The sequence below is a fragment of the Solanum stenotomum genome, chromosome 5, assembly GCF_019186545.1.
Source record: "Solanum stenotomum isolate F172 chromosome 5, ASM1918654v1, whole genome shotgun sequence".
Taxonomy (NCBI): Eukaryota; Viridiplantae; Streptophyta; class Magnoliopsida; order Solanales; family Solanaceae; genus Solanum; species Solanum stenotomum.
Window position 1 is genome coordinate 52,298,703 of NC_064286.1, and position 26,268 is coordinate 52,324,970.

A 26,268-nucleotide genomic window follows, 5' to 3' on the forward strand; every position below is an offset into this window, starting at 1 on the left:
TTATAAGATAGGGGAAGTAAATTAACATGTAAATTTCACAAATGAACCTACATATGTAGAATTAGAAATTTCACGATAGCAAATATTTTCAAAGACAGTTGATAACAATATTTTTACTTGAGGCATAACGAAAAGAAACTGAAATTATATTTCTTCAATGAAACTTGAATAGATTCATTACAATGTAGTTTCTGATCATTACAATCATGTCGTGGTTTCTAGAATTGGATAATCAGTATAGCCAACAATAGGATCTGACGTATAAAATGTCTCTCTATTATACTTGTTAAGAAGAGCATTTATCTCAAATCGCTTTGGTAAATCTGGATTAGATAAGAATAAACGTCCATACGCAATAAGATCAGCTTCATCTTCAATCACAGCTCTGTTTCCATCTTCTCTATCGTAACCACCAGCTACTACAAAAGTACCTTTATATGCCTTCCTCAAAGGTACAAGGATTGATTTCATCATAGGCTCAACTACGTGGCAATACACAATGTCATACTTGTTCAACGATTCCACCATGTAAAGTCCCAAAGCACTGGGGTCGGTGTCTCCGGATTCATTATAATTTGTAAATGGGGAAATCCTTATACCAACTCGGTCAGATCCTATCTCATTTACAACTGCTTCGACTACTTCTAGTGCAAATTTACAACGATTCTCTAAGGATCCTCCGTATTTATCATTTCGATCATTGATTTGATCTTTCACAAATTGATCGATTAGATAACCATTAGCTCCGTGGATCTCAACTCCATTAAATCCAACTTTAATTGCATTTTTAGCAGCAAGTTGAAATTCATTAACGAATTGAGGAATTTCATTTGTTGTCAACCGTCGTGGTGGTGTAAAGTGTTCATCATCTAGGCCATCTGAACGAATTTGAGGTATTAGTAACTTGTCTGTGCAAGAGACAGGATCCTGTCCATTGGGCTGAAAATCTGCACAAGGATTGAATTATGATGAACTAATGGTTAGTATTATTTTTTAAAGTCACCCTTCTTCTCGATTTCAAAATCCACGTTAACAAATGTTGATTTATCAATTAATAGTTATTATCTCACAAAATCATCTCTTTTTTATCGTTTGAAATTCATAGAAAGGGGTCAGTTAATTGTTATTTCAGAAAGTCGCTCTTCTTCTCGATTTCAAAATCAATAGAAAGGAGTCAGTTGAGTAGGGTTGATTTATCAATTAACATTTATTGTCTCAAAAAATCATCCTTTTTCTCAATTCAAAAATCTATAGAAAGGAGTCAGTAAAGAAGGGTTGATATATGAAATGGTCACTCAAATAACAGTTATTTTCTGAAATAGTCAGAGTTAGAGTTATACCTTTGTTGGAAACTCTACCAGCATGCCAAATTTAGGAAAAGAAGATTCCTCCTTTAGCATGAACAACATTAACAATTGGTTTCCAAGCCTCCACTTGCTCTTTTGTCCATATACCGGGTACATCTTTATACCCTATGCCACTTTTAGAAATTATTGTGGCTGTTGTGGTTTATTTGCCCTGATTTCTTACCATAAATAGGTTTTCCTTTTAGGAAATTGTTTTAATATTTTACTAGTCCTTTTCTTGTAGGAAAGGTTTAGGACTCTATAAATATAGACTTGTTCCTTCTAACTTAATTAGCATTCACAATGTAGTCTTAAGGGCTTTGGGAGTTTTGGTTGGAGGGAGAATTTGTGGGTCACAAGCTTGATACGTTATCATTTGTGTGAACCTCCCATGTATTCCGAGTGAATTGGTTGAAGTTATTTCTCTCTATATTTTGTACTCTCATGTTTATATGGTGGATTGCTCATCTCCTTTGTGGACGTAGGTCGATTGACCGAACCACGTTAAAATCTGTCTCTTTTTGTATATTTCTCGTTTGTCTTCTTACTCGTGGTCTTTCGAGGTTTGCTTTGCTAACTTCCGCATTACACCTACTTATTTCGGTCCTAACAAATGGTATCAGAGCCATGGTTCAATGATTGAACCATGCTAGAGATGGGTGTTCATCTTGGTGAGTGTAGTTCTAGTCGCAACCTTTTTGACAGTAATGAAGATCTTTGTTGGAGAAATTATTTTAGAGAGGTTCTCTGTGTCGAGACGTAGATTTGATGGAGGAGATTATGGAGAAGAGATGCAAGATCCTAAAGATTATGTGAAGAAGGTGGACAAATTTATTTTGTTAGAAATTCAAGCCAAGGGGGAGATTTGTTGGGGTTTATTTGCCCTGATTTCTTACCATAAATAGGTTTTCCTTTTAGGAAAAGGTTTTAATATTTTACTAATCCTTTTCTTGTAGGAAAGGTTTAGGACTCTATAAATATAGACTTGTTCCTTCTATCTTAATTAGCATTCACAATGTAGTCTTAAGGGCTTTGAGAGTTTTGGTTAGAGGGAGAATTTGTGGGTCACAAGCTTGATACGTTATCACTTGTGTGAACCTCCCATGTATTCCGAGTGAATTGGTTGATGTTATTTCTCTCTATATTTTGTACTCTCATGTTTATATAGTGGATTGCTCATCTCCTTTGTGAACGTAGGTCGATTGACCGAACCGCGTTAAATCTGTCTCTTTTTGTATATTTCTCGTTTGTCTTCTTACTTGTGGTCTTTCGAGGTTTGCTTTGCTAACTTCCGCATTATACCTACTTATTTCGGTCCTAACAGTGGCCTCTCATATTAGAAGACCACCTTTTGTAGTTCTTTGTGAGTAATAAAGTATAGCATGTGGTTGAGGAATATTACCATAAGATCTTTGCCTAGTTAATGGTGCCAATACAACTCTATGACATAAAAGAAAGTTTCCCATCTTATAAGGGGTCATTAAAGGGATCATGTCTACTTTCTCTTCCACAACTTTATTTTCCATTTTTTTTTGGTCATAGTATAATCATTAAAATGATTATGGTTATATTTATAGATAACAAAGGAGAAATTGGTGTATAAGAGACTACTCTTTTCTTTCTCCATTCACCATATGAACAATGGCGAAGTCAGAAATTTTATTAAGGAGTGTCAAAATATAAAGTAAAAATATATATATTATCTCAATGAATTTGTAGGCGGGATGGGGTGGGCAGTGAGGGTTCAACACTGGTATGGAGAAGACAATAAACTTGAATTGTCACTTATAAACTTATTTGTTTTCTTTTTTTACTTTAATAGAGAAATTATTTTTCTTATTTCTGAGGAATTTATTTTCATAGAGAAAATAATTTAACTAACCAGAGATGCGAAAATTGAAAAATATAATTCTCAAAAATATTTTGCGTACCAAACACACAANATTTTACTTATAAATAAATAAATTGAGATAATTCTTTTGTAAGACTTTTACCTTAGTATCTACTCTATTACAAGATTTTTTGCAAAAACTCTATTGCCCACGTTCTTTAACCAACTAACTACCTCTAGTTGATACACTCTAAAATAAATACTGTAATACATAAGAACCTAGTGAACACTGCCCCACCGCAATGTGCAAAATGATATGCTTTACAAATTACAACGGTAATATTTGACTTTATGTGAAAGCATTGGAGATATAAGATCCGTTCATCTGGTTTGTCAATCATCAAAATCAAAATTTACAACAACTACAACAAGGGTGAGTGAGCCTTGATCTTCCCTGCTTCCAACCATAATTTGAAATTTCCCCATCAAAATCCACTATTTGAACTCCAAATGTTTAAAGATATATGATTAAAATTCACATTTAATTCGTTAAGAAAGTAAATTATAAGATAGGGGAAGTAAATTAACATTTAAATTTCACAAATGGACCTACATATGTAGAATTTGAAATTTTACGATAGCAAATATCTTCAAAGACAGTTGATAACCATATTTTTACTTGAGGCATAATGAAAAGAAACTGAAATTATATTTCTTCAATAAAACTTGATAGATTCATTACAATGTAGTTTCTGATCATTAGTTACCAAGGAATCCAATCGTGTCATGGTTTCTAGAATTGGATAATCAGTATAGCCAACAACAGGATCTGACGTATAAAATGTCTCTCTATTATACTTGTTAAGAGGAGCATTTAGCTCAAATCGCTTTGGTAAATCTGGATTAGATATGAATAAACGTCCATACGCAACAAGATCAGCTCCATCTTCAACCACAACTCTGTTTCCATCTTCTCTATCGTAACCACCAGCTACTATAAAAGTACCTTTAAATGCCTTCCTCAAAGGTACAAGGCTTTCACCACATTCAATTTTTTCACAAGTTGTTTTCATCCTAGGCTCAACTACGTGGCAATACGCGATATCATACTTGTTCAACGATTCCACCATGTAAAGTCCCAAAGCACTGGGGTTGGTGTCTCCTTATTCATTATAATTTGCAAATGGGGAAATCCTTATACCAACTCGGTCAGATCCTATCTCATTTGCAACTGCTTCAACTATTTCTAGTGCAAATCTACAACGATTCTCTAAAGACCCTCCATATTTATCACTTCGATCATTAACTTGATCTTTCATAAACTAATCGATGAGATAGCCATGAGCACCGTGGATCTCAACCCCGTCAAATCCAGCTTCAATTGCATTTCTAGCAGCAAGTCGAAATTCGTTAACAATTTGAGGAATTTCATCTGTTGTCAACCGTCGTGGTGGTGTAAAGTGTATAATATCTATGCCATTGGAACGAATTTGAGGTGCTAATAGTTTGTCTGTGCAGGAGATAGGATCCTGTCCATTGGGCTGTAAATCTGTAGAAAGGAAGTTAGTTAAAAAAGGTTGAATCATCAACTAACTAGTAGTTATTATTTCAGAAAGTCACATTTTTTCTCGATTCCAAAATATGTAGAAATGAGCCAGTTAAGAAGGGTTGATTTAAAAACTACTAATAATTATCATCTCACAAAGTCAATCTTCTTTTCTATTCCAAAATCTATAGAAAAGGAGTCAGTTAAGAATGGTTGTTTTATCAACTAAAAATTATCATCTCAAAAAGTCATCCTACTTGTCGATTCCAAAATCTATAGAAAAGAATCAGTTGAGTGATCATTTGAGAAATTAGCTCTAGTTAAGTTCCACAAAAGTTACATTTTTAGTGATACATATATTTCACTCAAAAGCATCAAATATGACTTTGATAAAATATCTAAAATCATGGGAGAAAAGTTATTTACCTTTGCTGGAAACTCTACCAGCATGCCAAATTTGGGAAAAGAAGATTCCTCCTTTTGCATGAACTTCATTTATAATTGGTTTCCAAGCCTCTACTTGCTCCTTTGTCCATATACCAGGTGTATCATTGCACATTCTACCAGTCTCAGAAATAACTGTGGCCTCTCCTAGTAGAAGCCCACCTTTTGTACTTCTTTGTGAGTAATAAAGTATAACATGTGGTTGAGGAATATTACCATAAGATCTTTGCCTTGATAATGGTGCCAATACAACTCTATGTGATAAATGAAAGTTTCCCATTTTATAAGGGGTCATTAGAGGGATATTCATGTGTTGTTTCTCTTCAACAACTTTATTTTCCATTAATTCTTGCTTTTGTTAGTGGTGCGAACTTTCTTGTTAATCAGCTTGTAATGATTATGGATACATTTATAACAAAGGATAAAATTTGGTGAATACTAGACACTGCTAGCTGGAGATTAGGAATGCCATGTGATGACCTAGACACTACTAGCTGGAGATTAGGAATTCCATGTGATGAACTAGACAGTAAGCCGGAGATTAGGAATGCCATGTGATGAACTTAAATTGTCACTTATAAAACTTATTTATGTTACTTTTTACTAGGGAAGTCACTTCCAATGAGTAGCTTATTTTCCTGAAAAAAAAATTATTTTTCAAATATTTTAACCAATCAAACATGCGTAAATAATAATAATAAAAATATTGAAATCACCTTTGAACTCGACTAACTAAACTTAGATACACCCCTCGTCTGTCATGTAACATAACAAGTGCTATCAATCTCTTTTAAAAGCATGAGACTCTTAATAAAATATCGAGAGAAATGTTGAAAATAACTTTAAACTTTACAAGAATTTAAGGGTTTATTTAACTCATATTGCAATATTAGGAGTGTATTTAAGTATAGTTAGTCAAATTAAAAGATATTTTTAAATTTGACAATCATTTAAAAATAAAACTAATAATTCATCGCTAAGTTTTCAATTATTCTCTCTATAAAAGATATGGTATGGCATTTTGTGGTAATGAATGAGTGATACATTAATGTGGATGTAAAATGCTAGAAATAAATTAGAACAAGAGAAAAGACATAAAGTCACCACTGAAGTTGTCCTGTATTTGCATAAGGACACCTTAACTTTGGAAGTGTCCTATCACCCCATAAAACGTTTTAATATCTTTGTAAATGAGCCGTTTTGACCCATTTCCTCGTATGGGTTGTTACCACGCACATGAGGCGCGTGATGCAGTGTTTTCATTGCCATTAACCAGTTTAAAAGTGTCACGTGTTAGTTTATTTCTTTATTATTAGTATTTAATTAATTTACATCATCTTCTCCAAATTTAAAAAGAAAAAAGTCGTTGGTAGCCCTAAATTTACGATTTCATCTTTTTTTTCAAAGCAAGATTAGCGTTGGTGCTCTCTCTTTGACGAATTCATCATCTTCCCCAAGCGCAATAAGGTAGGAATTCGTTTTATCTTTTAATTTCCGATAGAAAGCGTTAATTTGAAGTTTTTTATGGTTTAATTTCTTCTTAATCTTCACCAAGAAACGTCAACAACGAGATTATCAACACCAAGAGAAAACGAGAAGAATTTTCTATATTTTGTGATTTTAGGGAAAGTTGAGAAATGACAAAAGAACAGAGAAGACTTTTCTTTAAAAGAATAGGGTCGGGTCGAGTCGGGTTGAACGAATATTACAGGAGTGAGCATCACGCGCGACAACCCAAACGAGGGAATGGGTCAAAATGGCCCATTTATAAAGATATTAAAAAGTTTTGTGGGGTGACAGGACAGTTCCAAAATTAAGATGTCTTTATGCAAATTCGAAACAACTTTAGTGATGACTTTATGTCTTTTCTCATAGAACAAATAAGTTGATTGGAATCCGATGTCACAAATATTGATTGTTTTGCTATTATTTCTCACAAAATGACGAGAGAAGCTCAAAGTGTATATGATCCCCCTTAAATGCTGGCAGCTAACGAAAATGTGTCACATGTGCTGTTTTGCAGATACTTTATTCTGTTGGGTTCTGAATGTGAATTGGGGAGTCATGCGGAAGCTTACAATTTGCAAATTATATAGTTGATAAATTAGATAACAAAAACTTATACTAAAAATCAAAATATTATTATATCAAATTAAAACTAATATAAAAAAAAACAGTGAAACTTTAGAGAGAATAAATCTCCCCATAAACAAAATTCTTAAAGAACTAAATTGTGGATGCTATTGTTATGTGTTAGAAGAAAACAAACCTATATTTATAGAGTGCTAAAACCTTTTCTTACTAGAAAAGGAGTCCTAAAGGAGAAAATAAACCAAATATAAAATAATATTATATTTTCCTTTCAAGAAAAGTAAAAACATTTTTGGTAATGTTTTATTTTTTCTTTAAGGAAAAATAAATCTTAAATTATGGTAAGAAAATCAGGGCAAAACCCTAACGTATTCATGTGACGTCTTTAAAGAATAAAATAAATATTTTTACCTTCTCAATCAGTTTTTTTCTGGCTAAATTTATTATAAAAAGTCTAGAATAAATAGTTTGATTATATTTTTATATTTGACTAAAAGATAATGTTATTCTAATTAAGTTCTTTTTACATATTTGCCAGGAAAAGAAGAAATACACGCTTAGAACAAACAATCATTGTATCTAAAAAAAATATAAAGAAAAAATAAAATTTCAAACAAATATTTTACAATTTGATCCGAAGAAGAATAATGCACAGTTGAAATAAATAGTGCACTATAAAAACACACACTAATTTTTTCTTTTTATAAAAATACATTATTTGAGTTTCATTACTTTGGTTAAATCTTTCTTTTATTTAAAGCTAAAATAAATAGAATTAACTAAGTTATTTAGATTTGGATTCCCCAAAATAGAAATATATAATTGAAACAAATAATCATTTTACTTAAAAAAAATAAAATTGAAATAATTCTTTTGTAAGACTTTTACCTTAGTAGCTACTCTATTACAAGACTTTTTGCAAAAACTCTATCGCCTACGTTCTTTAACCAACTACCTCTAGTTGATACAGACTCTAAAATAAAGTTAGGTTTTGCTCTTTGTTAGTCCTCATAGATGAGCGATACAAAGGGTAAAACCTTAAACTCTTTCCATTGGTCGAGAAGGTAAAAAGGACACTGTGGTCCTATTGCTACACTGCCCTACCGCAATGTGCAAAATGATATGCTTTACAACTATAATATTTGACTTTGTGTGAACACATTGGAGATATTAGATCCGTTTATCTGGTTTGTCAATCATGATATTCCTTGCTTCCAACCATAATTTGAAATTTCCCCATCAAAATCCTCTATTTGAACTCCAAATGTTTAAAGATATATGATTAAAATTCACATTAAGAAAGTAAATTATAAGATAGGGGAAGTAAATTAACATTTAAATTTCACAAATGAACCTACATATGTGGAATTAGAAATTTCACGATAGCAAATATTTTCAAAGACAGTTGATAACAATATTTTTACTTGAGGCATAACGAAAAGAAACTGAAATTATATTTCTTCAATGAAACTTGAATAGATTCATTACAATGTAGTTTTTGATCATTACAATCATGTCGTGGTTTCTAGAATTGGATAATCAGAATAGCCAACAATAGGATCTGACGTATAAAATGTCTCTCTATTATACTTGTTAAGAGGAGCATTTATCTCAAATCGCTTTGGTAAATTTGGATTAGATAAGAATAAACGTCCATACGCAATAAGATCAGCTCCATCTTCAATCACAGCTCTGTTTCCATCTTCTCTATCGTAACCACCAGCTACTATAAAAGTACCTTTATATGCCTTCCTCAAAGGTACAAGGATTGATTTCATCATAGGCTCAACTACGTGGCAATACACAATGTCATACTTGTTCAACGATTCCACCATGTAAAGTCCCAAAGCACTGGGGTTGGTGTCTCCGGATTCATTATAATTTGCAAATGGGGAAATCCTTATACCAACTCGGTCAGATCCTATCTCATTTGCAACTGCTTCAACTATTTCTAGTGCAAATCTACAACGATTCTCTAAAGACCCTCCATATTTATCACTTCGATCATTAACTTGATTTTTCACAAACTGATCGATTAGATAGCCATGAGTATCGTGGATCTCAACTCCATCAAATCCAGCTTCAATTGCATTTCTAGCAGCAAGTCGAAATTCATTAACGAATTGAGGAATTTCATTTGTTGTCAACCGTCGTGGTGGTGTAAAGTGTTCATCATCTAGGACATCTGAACGAATTTAAGGTATTAGTAACTTGTCTGTGCAAGAGACAGGATCCTGTCCATTGGGCTGAAAATCTGCACAAGGATTGAATTATGATGAACTAATGGTTACTATTATTTTTGAAAGTCACGCTTCTTCTCGATTTCAAAATCCACGTTAACAAATGTTGATATATCAATTAATAGTTATTATCTGACAAAATCATCATCTCTTTTTTATCGTTCGAAATTCATAGAAAAGGGTCAGTTAATTGTTATTTCAGAAAGTCACTCTTCTTCTCGATTTCAAAATCAATAGAAAGGAGTCAGTTGAGTAGGGTTGATTTATCAATGAACATTTATTGTCTCAAAAAATCATCCTTTTTCTCAATTCAAAAATCTATAGAAAGCAGTCAGTAAAGAAGGGTTCATCTATCAAATGGTCACTCAAATAACAGTTATTTTCCGAAATAGTCAGAGTTAGAGTTATACCTTTGTTGGAAACTCTACCAGCATGCCAAATTTGGGAACAGAAGATTCCTCCTTTAGCATGAACTGCATTAACAATAGGTTTCCAAGCCTCCATTTGCTCTTTTGTCCATATACCGGATACATCTTTATACCCTATGCCACTTCAGAAATTGCTGTGGCCTCTCCTATTAGAAGACCACCTTTTGTAGTTCTTTGTGAGTAGTAAAGTATAGCTTGTGGTTGAGGAATATTGCCATAAGATCATTTCCTTGATAATGGTGCCAATACAACTCTATGACATAACTCAAAGTTTCCCATCTTATAAGGGGTCATTAGAGGGATCATGCCTACTTTTTTCTCTTCAACAACTTTATTTTCCATTTTTTTTGGTCATAGTATAATCTTTAAATTGATTATGGATATATTTATAGATAACAAAGGAGAAATTGGTGTATAAGAGACTACTTTTTTCTTTCTCCATTCACTATATGAACAATGGCGAAGCCAGAAATTTTATTAAGGAGTGTCAAAATATAAAGTAAAAATATATATATTATCTCAATGAATTTGTAGGCGGGATGGGGTGGGCAGTGAGGGTTCAACACTGGTATGGAGAAGACGATAAACTTGAATTGTCACTTATAAACTTATTTGTTTTTTTTTTTACTTTAATAGAGAAATTATTTTTCTTATTTCTGAGGAATTTATTTTCATAGAGAAAATAATTTAACTAACCAGAGATGCGAAAAATGAAAAATATAATTCTCAAAAATATTTTGCGTACCAAACACACAAACGTCTCTATTTTATACAGAAAAGATGATAAGGTATTCATGGTAATGAATAAGAGTGGAAAATAATGTGGACGTAAAATGTTTGATAGAAATAAATTAGAGCAAATAGCTTGATTGAATTGGACAAGTATTGACTTATGGTGGTTCAATTTTTGAAGTAACATATAAAAGGAGGGATAAGGATCTGAAAAATATCTCAACTTTGGTCAGATTTGCTGTTGCGATACTAAACTTTCATTAGGACCTATTACCTCCCTAGACTATTTAATACCGTATTTTAAACATATATATTTGCTCAAGTGGACATAAAAAATAATGCAAAATTATAAATAGTAATGTTTCCACGTGGACACATATATACATTTAAAATACACTATTAAATAGTTCAGGAGGTAAAAAATACGGTACTAAATAGTCTAGGGAGGTAATAGGTCCTTATGAAAGTTTAGTATCGCAACAACAAATTCGACCAAAGTTGAGGTATTTTTCAGACCCTTATCCCTATAAAAGAATAAATTAACGATGTATAATTGACTTTTCAATCTTATTATTTCTCTAAGGGTATAAAAGTAGTAGAAACAACACAAATCACACTATTATTCGTGATAATTACTTGTAAATAATAGTTTTTTTATTATATTTTCTATCAAAAAATATTGATTCAAATATATGTATCTTCAAGTGCATTTTATCCAAACATGCATTATATTCATTCAGCATATTATCCCCGCGTGTACCTAGTATCAATTTAATCAATAAATATGATATCTAATAATAAATGTATTTGTACATAAATACATGTATATGATTCAAATATATGTATATATGCTATCAAACATATGTATTGATATACAATGTATTTGTGCATAGATACATGAATCTAGTATCAAATTAAAATATGCATAAATACACACTATAACCGAACAAAAAAGGATGGAGAGAGAGAAAGAGGGAGAGAGTAAGCGAGAGAAAGGGGAGGAGAGGGATATGCAATTATTTTAAAGTATATAGGGATTTAGTAAATACGATAAGAATATTTGTCTAATTAAGTAGTTTTTCACAAAATTTTTGCTTGTATGTAGATCACAAAAAATACTATAAAAAGGTGAGGATGAAAATTCTTAAAAATGATAATCCATCATGTCACCTAAAATAAAATCTTTGAAAGTCAACAATGGACCATTCAAAACTCGATGGATGATGTGTTTGCTGCTCTGCCCTTCTCCTCTTAACCAGCAAACATTCACATTATTCAACTCTTCACTTAAAAATAATAACCCACCATGTCGGCTAAAAAATAGAATTTTTAAAAGTTAATGACGCACATTTCAAAACTCGCTAAATAATGTGTATGCTACTCTACCATTCTCCTCTTACGCACCAAACATTCTCATCATTCAAATTTTCATTTCTTTTTAAATGATTTGTGATATTTTTCTGTTATAACTTTTTATTACCACGAATATATTACATAACACCACCTAACATCTAACAATATTTTCATTGAACTAAAATAGAAGGTCATAGGCTAACTATTGGAGGGATGGCCCAATGCGTATTAGTATTTTTCAATCTATACCATAGAAAAAATAGTCATAACCCCTCAACAATGTCCTCAAATTTGAAATTTCATGATAGTAAGTATTTTTAAAGACGGGTGACAACCATACTAAAGGCTTAACAAAAAGATTCTCTAAGGATCTTTAGTATTTATCATTTCAATCATTAATTTGATCTTTCATAAATTGATCGATTAGATAGCCATGAGCTCCGTGGATCTCAACTCCATATATCAAATCCAGCTTCAATTGCATTTCTAGCAGCAAGTCGAAATTCGTTAACAATTTGAGGAATTTCATCTGTTGTCAACCGTCGTGATGGTGTAAATTGTGCAACATCTATGCCATTGGAACGAATTTGAGGTGTTAATAGTTTGTCTGTGCAGGAGATAGGATCTTGTCCATTGGGCTGAAAATTTATAGAAAGGAAGTTAGCTAAAAAGGGTTGAATTATCAACTAACTATAGTTACTCTTATTTTTTTAGAGTAAATCAACCTTCTTTTTCGATTTCAAAAGTTGTAGAAAGGAGTTTTTAAATTTATCAATTAATAGTTGTTGTCTTAGAAAGTCATCCTACTTCGTAGAAATGAGTCGGTTAAGAAGGGTTGATTTATCAATTTATAGTTGTTATCTCAGAAAAGTCTCACCCTAAGTCGTAGAAAGGAGTCAGTTAAGAAAGGTTGATTTATCAACTAGTAGTTATTATTTCATTAGAAAGTCATATTTTTTCTCGATTCCAAAATATGTAGAAATGAGTCAGTTAAGAAAGGTTGATTTATAAACTACTAATAATTATCATCTCACAAAGTCAATCTTCTTTTCGATTCCAAAATCTATAGGAAAGGAGTCAGTTAAGAAGGATTGTTTTATCAACTAAAAATTATCATCTCAAAAAGTCACCCTATTTGTCGATTCCAAAATCTATAGAAAGGAGTCAGTTGAGTGATCATTTGAGCAATTAGCTCTAGCAAAGTTCCACAAAAGATACATTTTTAGTGATACATATATTTCACTCAAAAGCATCAAATATGACTTGATAAAAAATGTCTAAAATAATGAGAGAAAAGTCATTTACCTTTGCTGGAAACTCTACCAACATGTCAAATTTGGGAAAAGAAAATTCCTCCTTTTGCATGAACTTCATTTACAATTGGTTTTCAAGCCTATACTTGCTCCTTTGACCATACATCAGGTACTTCTTTATACCCTATGTCAGTTTCAGAAATTACTGTGGCCTCTCCTATTAGAAGGCCACCTTTTGTACTTCTTTGTGAGTAATAAAGTATAGCATGCGGTTGAGAAACATTGCCATAAGATCTTTGCCTTGATAATGGTGCCAATACAACTCTATGTGATAAATGAAAGTTTCCCATTTTATAAGGGATCATTAGAGGGATATTCATGTGTTGTTTCTCTTCAACAACTTTATTTTCCATTAATTCTTGCATTTGTTAGTGGTGTAAACTTTCTTGTTATAATCAGCTTGTAATGATTATGGATACGTTTATAACTAAGGATAAATTTGGTGAATACTAGACACTGCTAGCTTGAGATTAGGAATGTTGTGTGATGAACTTGAATTGTCACTTATAAAATTTATTTACGTTACTTTTACTAGAGAAGTCACTTCCAATGAGTAGTGAAAAAAAAATTATTTTTCAAATATTTTAACCAATCAAACATGCGTAAATAATAATAATAAAAATATTGAAATCACCTCTGAACTTGACTAACTGTGTTAGATACATTCTTGATCTGTCACGTGACATAACAAGTGGTCTCAAACTTTTTTAAAAGCACGAGACTCTTCATTAAAAATGAGAGAAGTATTGAAAATAACTTTTACAAGAATTTAAGGATGTATTTAACTCATATTGCAAGATTAGGAGTGTATTTAAATATAGTTAGTCAAGTTAAAAGATGTTTTTAAATTTGACAATAATTTAAAAATGAAACTAATAATTGATCGCTGAATTTTCAATTATTCTCTCTTTAAAAGATGTGATATGGCATTTTGTGATAATGAATGAGTGATACATTAATGTGAATGTAAAATGCTAGAAATAAATTAGAACAAATAAGTTGATTGGAATCNTGTTGTTTCTCTTCAACAACTTTATTTTCCATTAATTCTTGCATTTGTTAGTGGTGTAAACTTTCTTGTTATAATCAGCTTGTAATGATTATGGATACGTTTATAACTAAGGATAAATTTGGTGAATACTAGACACTGCTAGCTTGAGATTAGGAATGTTGTGTGATGAACTTAAATTGTCACTTATAAAATTTATTTACGTTACTTTTACTAGGGAAGTCACTTCCAATGAGTAGTGAAAAAAAAATTATTTTTCAAATATTTTAACCAATCAAACATGCGTAAATAATAAAAAAAAAAATATTGAAATCACCTCTGAACTTGACTAACTGTGTTAGATACATCCTTGATCTGTCACGTGATATAACAAGTGGTCTCAAACTTTTTTAAAAGCACGAGACTCTTCATAAAAAATGAGAGAAGTATTGAAAATAACTTTTACAAGAATTTAAGGATGTATTTAACTCATATTGCAAGATTAGGAGTGTATTTAAATATAGTTAGTCAAGTTAAAAGATGTTTTTAAATTTGACAATAATTTAAAAATGAAACTAATAATTGATCGCTGAATTTTCAATTATTCTCTCTTTAAAAGATGTGATATGGCATTTTGTGATAATGAATGAGCGATACATTAATGTGAATGTAAAATGCTAGAAATAAATTAGAACAAATAAGTTGATTGGAATCCGATGTCACAAATATTGATTGCTTTGCTATTATTTCTCACAAAATGACAAGAGAGAAGCTGAAAGTGTATATGATCTCCTTTAAATGCTGGCAGCTAATGAAAATGTGTTACATGTGCTGTTTTGCTGATACTTTATTCATGTGACGTCTTTAAAGAATAAAATAAATATTTTTACCTTCTCAATCAGTTATTTTCTGGCTAAATTTATTATAAAAAGTCTAGAATAAATATTTTGATTATATTTTTATATTTGACTAAAAGATAATGTTATTCTAATTAAGTTCTTTTTACATATTTGCCAGGAAAAGAAGAAATACACGCTTAGAACAAATAATCATTGTATCTAAAAAAGATATAAAGAAAAAATAAAATTTCAAACAAATATTTTACAATTTGATCCGAAGAAGAATAATGCACAGTTGAAATAAATAGTGCACTATAAAAACACACACTAATTTTTTTTTTATAAAAATACATTATTTGAGTTTCATTACTTTGGTTAAATCTTTCTTTTATTTAAAGCTAAAATAAATAGAATTAACTAAGTTATTTAGATTTGGATACCCCAAAAGAGAAATATATAATTGAAACAAATAATCATTTTACTTAAAAAAATAAAAAATTGAGATAATTCTTTTGTAAGACTTTTACCTTAGTAGCTACTCTATTACAAGACTTTTTGCAAAAACTCTATCGCCTACGTTCTTTAACCAACTACCTCTAGTTGATACAGACTCTAAAATAAATACTGTAATACATAAGAACCTAGTGAACACTGCCCCACCGCAATGTGCAAAATGATATGCTTTACAAATTACAACGGTAATATTTGACTTTATGTGAAAGCATTGGAGAAATCAGATCTGTTCATCTGGTTTGTCAATCATCAAATTAATCAAAAATTACAACAACTACAACAAGGGTGAGTGAGCCTTGATCTTCCCTGCTTCCAACCATAATTTGAAATTTCCCCATCAAAATCCACTATTTGAACTCCAAATGTTTAAAGATATATGATTAAAATTCACATTTAATTCGTTAAGAAAGTAAATTATAAGATAGGGGAAGTAAATTAACATTTAAATTTCACAAATGAACCTACATATGTAGAATTTGAAATTTTACAATAGCAAATATCTTCAAAGACAGTTGATAACCATATTTTAACTTGAGGCATAATGAAAAGAAACTGAAATTATATTTCTTCAATAAAACTTGATAGATTCATTACAATGTAGTTTCTGATCATTAGTTACCAAGGATATCCAATCATGTCATGGTTCCTAGAATTGGATAATCAGTATAGCCAACAACAGGATTTGACGTATAAAATATTTCTCTACTATACTTATTAAGAGGAGCATTTAGCTCAAATCGCTTTGGTAAATCTGGATTAGATATGAATAAACGTCCATACGCGACAAGATTATCTCGATCTTCAATCACAACCCTGTTTCCATCTTCTCTATCGTAACCACCAACTACTATAAAAGTACCTTTAAATGCCTTCCTCAAAGGTACAAGGCTTTCATCACATTCAATTGATTTCATCATAGGCTCAACTATGTGGCAATACGCGATGTCATACTTGTTCAACGATTCCACCATGTAAAGTCCCAAAGCACTGGGGTTGGTGTCTCCTGATTCATTATAATTTGCAAATGGGGAAATCCTTATACCAACTCGGTCAGATCCTATCTCATTTGCAACTGCTTCAACTATTTCTAGTGCAAATCTACAACGATTCTCTAAAGACCCTCCATATTTATCACTTCGATCATTAACTTGATCTTTCATAAACTGATCGATGAGATAGCCGTGAGCACCGTGGATCTCAACCCCATCAAATCCAGCTTCAATTTCATTTCTAGCAGCAAGTCGAAATTCGTTCACAATTTGAGGAATTTCATCTGTTGTTAACCGTCGTGGTGGTGTAAAGTGTTCATCTAGGCCATCATAAGGAATTTGAGGTATTAGTAACTTGTTTGTGCAAGAGACAGGATCCTGTCCATTGGGCTGAAAATCTGCACAATGATTGAATTATGAACTAATGGTTAGTATTGTTTTTGAAAGTTACTCTTCTTCTCGATTTCAAAATCCATACAAGAGAGTTCGTTAACAAAGGTTGATTTATTAATTAATACTCCCTTTGTTCCAATTTATGTGACTTACTTTTCTTTTTAGTCAGTTTAAAAAAGAATGACACATTTCTATATTAAGTAACAATTTAACTATAAAATGTCTATTTTACCTTTAATGAAATGATTTACAGTCACACAAATTTCTATCATTCATTTCGGATCACAAGTTTTAAAAGTTTTTCTTTCTTTCTTAAACTTCGTGTCGAGTCAAACTACCTCACATAAATTGGGACAATGGGAGTAGTTATTATCTCACAAAATCATCTCTTTTTTATCATCAAAATTCATAGAAAGGGATTAGTTAATTGTTATTTCAGAAAGTCACCCTTCTTCTCTATTTCAAAATCAATAGAATGGAGTCAATTGAGTAGGGTTGATTTATCAATTAATATTTATTGTCTCAAAAAATCACCCTTTTTCTCAATTCAAATCTATAGAAAGGAGTCACTCAAATAACAATTATTTTCTGAAATAGTCAGAGTTAGAGTTATACCTTTGTTGGAAACTCTACCAACATGCCAAATTTGACAAAAGAAGATTCCTCCTTTAGCATGAACTGCATCAACAATTGGTTTCCAAGCCTTCACTTGCTCTTTTGTCCATATACCAGGTACATCTTTATACCCTATGCCAGTTTCAGAAATAACTGTGGCCTCTCTTATTAAAAGACCACCTTTTGTACTTCTTTGTGAGTAATAAAGTATAGCATGTGGTTGAGGAATATTACCATAAGATCTTTGCCTTGTTAATGGTGCCAATACAACTCTATGAGATAACTCAAAGTTTCCCATTTTATAAGGAGTCATTAGAGGGATCATGTCTACTTCTTTCTCTACAACAACTTTATTTTCCATTGGTGTAAGCTTTCTTGTTAATGATTATGGATATATTTATAACAAAGGAGAAATTGGTCAATAATGGACACAAGCCAACCAAATGATAACTTGTACCAAGGCGTGTGGTACCCGAGCCAACCGATGATATTTCATATCAGGCGTAGTATTCAAGACAATAATTTTTTAAAAAGCTTGTTTTTCTAAAACATAAATATTTTCTGACATTTTCCACTCTGTGTCTTTATTTGATAGGAAAGATGATAATGTATTTTGTGGTAATGAATGAGTGGTACAATATGTGGATGTAAAATGCTAGAAATAAATTAGAGGAAATAGCTTCATTGGAATCCGATGGCAGTAAAACTCTAATAATTGGCTTTTCACTACTCCCTCGTTTTTCATATTAGATGAGCATTTTCAATTTTACACGATGATTAGGAAATTAATAATAAATTGATCAATTTATTATTTTATCTTTTATTAATATTAATTAGCCTCTTGAAAAAAAAATCAAATTTTCAAAATTTATTTAAACCTCTAAAGGTCAAATTAATTATAGAGGGGAAATGAGGAAAAAGTAAATAATTCTATCCTAATTTAGTAAATGATCAGATAATATGAGACAAATATGTTTAGTGAGATACCCATCTAATATAAGACTTTTGGGGTCGTTTGGTGTGATGGATAAGAGGAGTTAATTCCATGATAAATTTTAAGTACCCTTTATTTCCTTGTTTGGTTGGAAAGTTTGGGATAACTTATCCCAGGATTATGAATTAGTACCGGGATAAGTTATCCCTCATATTGGGTGGTATAATAATCCCGAGATAACTTATCCCGGGATAAAATAGGTAAATGACAAATATATCCCTTTAAATCATTTTTATATCTCATTTTTCACATTTATGTATATTTACATTATTTTTAAATATTTACCAATTCTTATTTTTATGATAATTATTCATATTTTTCTATTAAAAAATTACACTATATAAATATAATTTTTATTTGTGAATTTATTTGACTAATTCTTATGTTTATTTTATTTTGATTTCTCATAAATTTTCTTCTCTTTAACAAACTAAAGAGGGAAGATCTATTTTTAAGCTAAATAAGAAAAAGTTATAGTTTTAAATACACATGGTACTTATCATGGGAATATATAAGCAAAATATTTATGTTAAATAAAATAAAAATTTTATTTTAAAAAATGAATTACTAAAGCTCGCAAAGAAAATATAAAAAAATTAAATAAAGTGAAGGGTAATTTTGTAAACAAACAATTTGTTCTTAAAATTTATCAATATATATTATTTTGAATACAACAAATAGGGGTGTGAAAAAATCGAACCGACCGATAAATCGAACCGAAAAAAGTGTTATAGGTTTATTGCTATTGGGTTATTGGGTTAACGATTTCTTAATGGTTTTATAAAAAAAATTATCGGGTTATCGGTTTGATATTGGTTTTCAATACTGGGTTATTGGGTAAACCGATAACCCATTAAGAGTTAAGACTATAGTAATTTACTACTTTTACATATACATAAATATTAGTAAATATTAATCTCAATATCTTAATAGTTATGTCTTTGTCATTTAGCCATCAATTCATACTTCGCTATGACTTTGAGTTCACAACTTTACATTATACAAATCGTTAAAACCTAAAGTAAGAACCATATTCCTCTTAATTTCTCTTTGTGTTACACATATATAGTTTTTTTCATGTTTGTTATTATTATTTCTATTTTATGAGATTTTGTAAAGTTACATTATTATCTTGTCGTGTCAAACTTATTAGAGAAGTCATATATTTGTTTTATAAGCATATTTTTATTGGTTAAACCGAAAACCGAACCGTTAAGGAACAAAACTGATAAACCGAAAACCGATAAAAAATTATCTTATTGGTTCGTTATTGGTTTAGCGTACTTAAAAACCGATAAACCGAATCGATAATACATAAAACTAAACCGATCCGATCGATGCACACCCCTAACAACAAACCAAACACTCAATAAGAAATAATCCCAGCACAACTTATCCCATCATAAAATCTCAACACAACTTATCCCATCATAAATCTCAACATAACTTATCCCATCATAACGCATATCCAAACCAAACGACCCTTAAGAGTATTATTTTCTCACGAGATGACTAGAGAGGAGCTCAAATATAAGAAGCAGAGTTTATATTTTTCAAGTCTTCTCTTTTGTTGTTTTGCTATGAATAGTAATACTTATCGGTGCATAACTTTATAAATTTTTTAGTGAAATAGATCTAAGTCCCTTGAATTTGACAATTTTATGCGGTATAAATTTAAATTTTATGTGGTGCAAATTTTAAATTTTTTATTGGCTTAATTATCTCCTCGTTTTGAAGAGCAATATCTTTTCAATTTTGCAAAAGTTAGGTTTTGCTCTTTGTTAGTCTTCATATCTATGAGAGCGATACAAAGGGTAAAACGTTAAACTCTTTTCATTGGTCGAAAAGGAAAAAAGTACATTGTGGTCCTACTGCTAGACTGCCCTACCACCCTCCCATGTGCAAAATTATATGTTTTACAAATGTAATATTTGACTTTGCATGAAAGCACGTGAGATATCAGATCCGTTCATCTGATTTGTCAATCATTAAAATTAAAATTTACAACAACTACAACAAGGGTGAGTGAGCATTGATCTTCCTTGCTTCCAACTATAATTTGAAAGTTCCCCATCAAAATTCACATTTAATTGGTTAAGAAAGTGAATTATAAGATAGGGAAAGTAAATTCACATTTAAATTTCACAAGTGAACCATATAACATTAATGTCCCAAAACTTTACAGGTAGAATTTGAAATTTCACGATAGCAAATATATTCAAAGACGGGTGATCATAACCGTATTTTCACTTGAGGCTTAACGAAAAGAAACTTGAAATTATATTTCTTCAATAAAACTTGATAGGGTCATTACAATGTTGTTTCTAATCATAGTTACTAAGGATAATAATAAAGATGTTCATCAATACATGATCATATTCTTGGACTTACTTCATAAACTTTTAAAAAAACACTTAACTTAAATGTAGTACTACTATATAGTATTTGTAGAAGCCTTAATAATCCAAATTTAACTAAGGTGAATCAACAGACCATGTTACATTAACAATTGAACCATCTTTGAGGTTGTATGTAGACAAGGCTTGATCACTTTTCATTTCAATTGAATTGTGTTCAAGTGTGTAATACAAATCATCACCAAAATTTGCTTTGACAATTTCAACCAAGTCCTTTACTTTATCTGTCTCTTTCATTGTCACATTGAACTCTGATGTTTCTGACTCAACTTTAAATTTGATCTTTTGTGGTTCATCCATGGCCACACAATAAGGGAAAATTATGAAGAAAAAAAAACAATTAAAATTGATGTTTGATTAGTTTTAGTGATAGACTTATTTGATTTGGTTGAAGAAATGAGTGAATTTTGTAGCTTTTTATAGGAAAAAGAATCACGTGTATGTTACATGACATACAAATTGTATGGTAATGAATTGCATGATTAGTTTGGTTCATAATTGTTGTGTTTCTACATCAATGAGGTTTTCATGCAATGTAGTGTTAATTGTTTTTTGTATTCTAGTAGATATGTATGGACTGGATTTGTTTTATTGTCGAAAAGATGTTGGATTATTTTTTAGAGTTGAGGTGTTTGATCGATATAAGTTGGTACTATTATTCTACGTAAGAGACCAAGAAAAAAATGACTAAAATGAAATAATTGTACTATAGTCGAATTTTGCATTAGAAGGTCAAGCGATAATACACACGTAATAAAAAAAAGGAAAAAGGGTCAAAATTACCCCCGAACTATATGAAATAGACCATTTATACCCTTCGTTACATTTTGGGATCTAAAATGCCCCTGCTGTTATCCTAAGAGACCACAAATACCCTCAAGAGTTAACACCCCAATTTTTTGTTGACGTGGGACTAATCCTTCCACCTAAGCATTACCAACTAGGATTCACTACAAAAGAACTAGACCTTTAGCGGCAACAACAGTCGCCACAAAAGCGCAGAAAATCGTCACTAAAAGTTTTTAACATTAAATTCTAATTTTGTGTTTTTTTCTTCATTGTTTTTAAAAAACCAAATATGATATCGATTAAGTAGGAGTTTGAAGACACTATATGTTTTATTTTTATGTCATATGTAAATGTATAAAATGTACAATGATGCATTATATATATATAGTAGGAGATTTGAATCGAGAAGTAATTTTGATTATTTTTCGTAATAATATTGGATGTTTTTAATATGGATATTGCAAGTTATTTATTTTAGAAAATTAGGTCGCAAACGAAAATTAATTATCATATTTTTTTGTTGAAAAAATAGGTTTTACTAGCGAATGGTTGTTGGAGCCTTAGTCGCCACTAAAAATCACTCATAACCTTTAGTGGCAATATTTTGGGATTTTGTGGCGACTTTGTCGCCACTAAAAGTCAAGTTCTTTTGTAGTGAATCTTAGTTGGCAATGCTTAGGTGGAGGGATTAGTCCCATGTGGCTTGCCACGTCACTAAAAAATTGGGGTGTTAACTCTTGAGGGTATTTGTGGTCTCCTGAGATAACTACGGGGGTATTTTTGATCCCAAAATGTAATGGAGGGTATAAGTGGTCTATTTCGCATAGTTCAGGGGCAATTTTGACCCTTTTCCGTAAAAAAAAAGATGCGCGAGTCTGTCTAATACTTGACGTTTACAAGATTATTTTGAACATGTGAAAAGGAGATGTGTAGATGCCCCAGTAAGGAGGTGTGATAGGTTGATTTGAAGACTTGAGGAGAGGTAGACCTAAGAACATGACACAACTTCATCTCACGGAGGATATGACCTTATTGATAGGAGGGTGTGGATTCAATAATTAGAATAGTAGGTTAGTAGGTGTTAGCCCGTGATATTTTTCGGTGTATGACTTCAGAACACTTTTTTGTTTCCAAAACTTTAACAGAACCATCTGTAAGGACCTGAGAACATTTTCTATAGCCTCACTATGATTCAGGCCACTCTTTTTAGTCTTTAGGGAGTTACACGATAGAAATTAAGCGATTTTTTCAATTTTCTATGTTAGACCATTGAATTTTTGGTGATAAGACTTCCAGATATTTTTTTTCCAAAATATTTATAGAACCGTCCCTAAGAACTTGGGAACGATTCTTATAACCTCAACATGATCCACGCCACTACTTTTCAGAATCTAGGAGCCACTCAACAGGAGTTACGTGATTTTCTCAATTTTAAATGTGTGTTAATCCATTGATTTTTTGTTTGTGATTTGACTTCCGGTCACTTTTTTTCAAAACATTTACAGAACTATCCGTAAGGACCTGGGGAAATTCTTATAGCAATTCAACATGATCCACACCACTTTTTTTAGCATTTAGGGGCCACTCAACAGATATTACACGATTTTCTCAATTTTTCATGTGTGTTAATTCATTGATTTATTTGGTGATATGGCTTCTGGACACTTTTCTTTTCAAAACATTTACAGAACCATCCATAAGGACCTGAGGAACATATCCTATAGCCTCACCATGATCCACACCATTTTTTAAGCATTTAGGGGCTACTCAACAAGAAGTAGGCGATTTTCTTAGTTTTTCATGTGTGTTAGCCCATAATTTTTTTTTTATCAAATGGATTTCAGGCACCTTTTAACTAAAACCTTAATAGAACCATCCGTAAGGACCTGAGAGACAATTCTTATAGCCTCACCATGATCGACACTATTTTTAAACACTTAGGGGTCACTAAACAAGAATTAGGTAACTTTCTCAATTTTTCGTGTGTGTTAGCCCATGATTTTTTGGCGTTATGACTTTCATATATTTATTTTTTTCCATAATCTTTACAAAATCTTCTATAAGGACATGGAGAACAATTCCTATAGCCTCACTATTATCCACACCATTTTTTCAGCATTTAGGGGCCACTCAATAAGAATGAGGTGATTTTCTCAATTTTTCGTGTCTGTTAGCCTCGAAACTTTTTGATGATATGACTTTCGGGCATTATTTTTTCAAAACCTTTACAAAACTGTCTGTAAGGACCTTGGACCAGTTCCTATAGTCTCACCATGATCTATGTCATTTTTATAGGATTTAAGGGGCCACTCAACAAAAATTAGACTATGTTATCAGTTTTGTGTGTGCGCATTAGCTCATTGATTTTTTGGTAATATAACTTCCGAATATTATGTTTCCAAAACCCTTACACTACCATCCATAAGGACCTAGTGAACAATTTTTATAGTATCACCATGATCCACATCATTGTTTTTAGTATTTAAGGGTCACTCAACATGAATTAGATGATTTTCTCAGTTTTTTTGTGTGTGTTAGCCCATGAATTTCCTGGTGATGATATGACTTTTTGATATTTTTTTTCCAAAATCGTTACAGAACCATCTATAAGGACCTGATGAACAATTCCTATAGTCTCACCATGATCCACGCCAGTTTTTTTTTAGAATTTAGGGGTACCTCAATATGAATTAGGCGATTTTGTTAGTTTTACATATGTTTTAGCCTATAAATATCTTGGTGATATCGTTTTTGGGTACTTTTTTTTTCCCCTTCAAAACCCTTATAAAACCATCCATAAAGACTTAGAGAACAAGTCCTATTGCCTCACCATAATCCACTACAATTTTTTTTTTTAGTATTTAGGGTCACTCAAGAGTAATTGAGTTTTTTTCATAATTTTTTTTATGTGTAACCCATGAAATTTTTGGTGATATGATTTTTGGGAACTTTTTTCGAAAACTTTTTCTGAATCATCCATAAGGACTAGAGAAAAATTCCTACAGCCTCAGCATAATCCATGCCACTTTTTTTTGACATTTAGGGGACACTCAATAGAAATTAGACAATTTTTATAATTTTTCGTTTGTGTTAGCCCCTGAATTTTTTTTTGTGATATGACTTTTGGACATTTTTTTCAAAAACTATACAGAACTATCTGCAAGGACATGTGGAGAAATTCCTATAGTTTCACTATGATCCACAACACTTTTTTAAGCATTTAGGGGCCACTCGACGGGAATTAGACAATTTTCTCAATTTTTTATGTGTGTTAGCCCATAGATTTTTTGTGATGTGATTTTCAGACACTATTTTTTGTAAAATCTTTACAGAACTATGTGCAATGACGTGGGGAGCAATTCGTATAATTTCACTATGATCCAGACCATTTTTTTTAGCATTTAGGGGTCACTAAATGAGAATTAGACAATTTTCTCATTTTTGCATATGTATTAGCCAATAGATTTTATGGTGATATGGCTTCCGGATAGTTTTTTTCCAAACCTTTATAGAACTATTCATAAGGACCCGGGGAACAATTTCTTTAGTCTCACCATGTCTATGTCATTTTCTTAGCATTCAGGGGTCACTCAACATGAATTAGCTGATTTTCTCATTTTTCTCATGTAAAACCCATGATATTTTTGGTGATATGCTTTCGGACATATTTTAAAAAAAATAATTACAGAACCATCCCTAAGGACCTAGGGAACAATTCTTATAGCCCCACCATGATCCACACCACTTTTTTTGGAATTTAGGGGGCGCTCAATAGGAATTAAGTAATTTTCTCTGTTTTTCATGTGTGTTAGCCCATAATTTTTTTGGTTATTTGGCTTCCGGACACTTTTTTTCCAAGACTTTTGCAAAACCAATTGTAAGGACCTGGGAAAAATTCATAAGTTTCACCATGATTCAGACCTTATTTTTAGCATTTATAGGTCACTCAACATGAGTTAGACAATTTTCTCAGTTTTTTATGTGTGTTAACCTGTGAATTTTCTTATGATATGACTTCCGAACACTTTTTCCTAAAATCTTTACAAAATCATCAGTAAGGACCTGGAGAACAATTCTTATAGTCTCACTATGACTCACTTCATTTTTTTAGCATTTTGGGGTCACTCAATAGGGATTTGACGATTTTTCTTAATTTTTTCGTGTGTTAGCCCATAGATTTTTTGGTATATGACTTTCGAACACTTTTTTTCCAAAATATTTACAGAACTAATCGTAAGGACCTGGAGAACAATTCTTATATCCTCACCATGATCCACACAACTTTTTTTTAGCATTAAGAGCCAATCAAGATGAATTAAGAGATTTTTTTTAGTTTTTCGTGTGTGTTAGCCTATGAATTTTTTTGTGATATGACTTTCAAACATTTTTTTTTCAAATCCTTCACTA

At 31.4% G+C, this 26,268-nt stretch overlaps 1 protein-coding gene, 1 long non-coding RNA gene and 1 pseudogene across 7 annotated transcripts in view; 1 reads left to right on the forward strand and 2 right to left on the reverse strand.

The window, feature by feature from the left end:
* The window catches only part of LOC125864658 (uncharacterized), a 26,052-nt gene extending 21,540 nt beyond the window's left edge, over positions 1-4,512 (forward strand). The window contains exon 2 of the long non-coding RNA XR_007446257.1: positions 4,046-4,512. This is a non-coding gene — a long non-coding RNA (uncharacterized LOC125864658). The remainder of the gene's footprint in view (positions 1-4,045) is intronic.
* LOC125864653 (12-oxophytodienoate reductase 1) overlaps positions 1-18,270 on the reverse strand; it is a 23,210-nt gene extending 4,940 nt beyond the window's left edge. The window contains exons 1-3 of one of the 6 annotated variants that reach the window (XM_049544680.1): positions 17,662-18,269; positions 16,562-17,051; positions 4,184-4,212 (exon numbers count right to left, since the gene is read on the reverse strand). In XM_049544680.1, the coding sequence (XP_049400637.1) occupies positions 4,184-4,212; positions 16,562-17,051; positions 17,662-18,022 (880 nt within the window). In that variant the 5' untranslated portion in view covers positions 18,023-18,269. Of the gene's footprint in view, positions 1-3,869; positions 4,213-5,329; positions 5,534-9,908; positions 10,088-16,523; positions 17,052-17,661 lie in introns of those variants that run through there. The other 5 variants (XM_049544676.1, XM_049544677.1, XM_049544679.1 and 2 more) reach the window with 5 other exon arrangements.
* On the reverse strand, positions 204-2,872 carry LOC125864657 (12-oxophytodienoate reductase 1-like; annotated as a pseudogene).
* Positions 18,271-26,268: the final 7,998 nt, after the last annotated feature.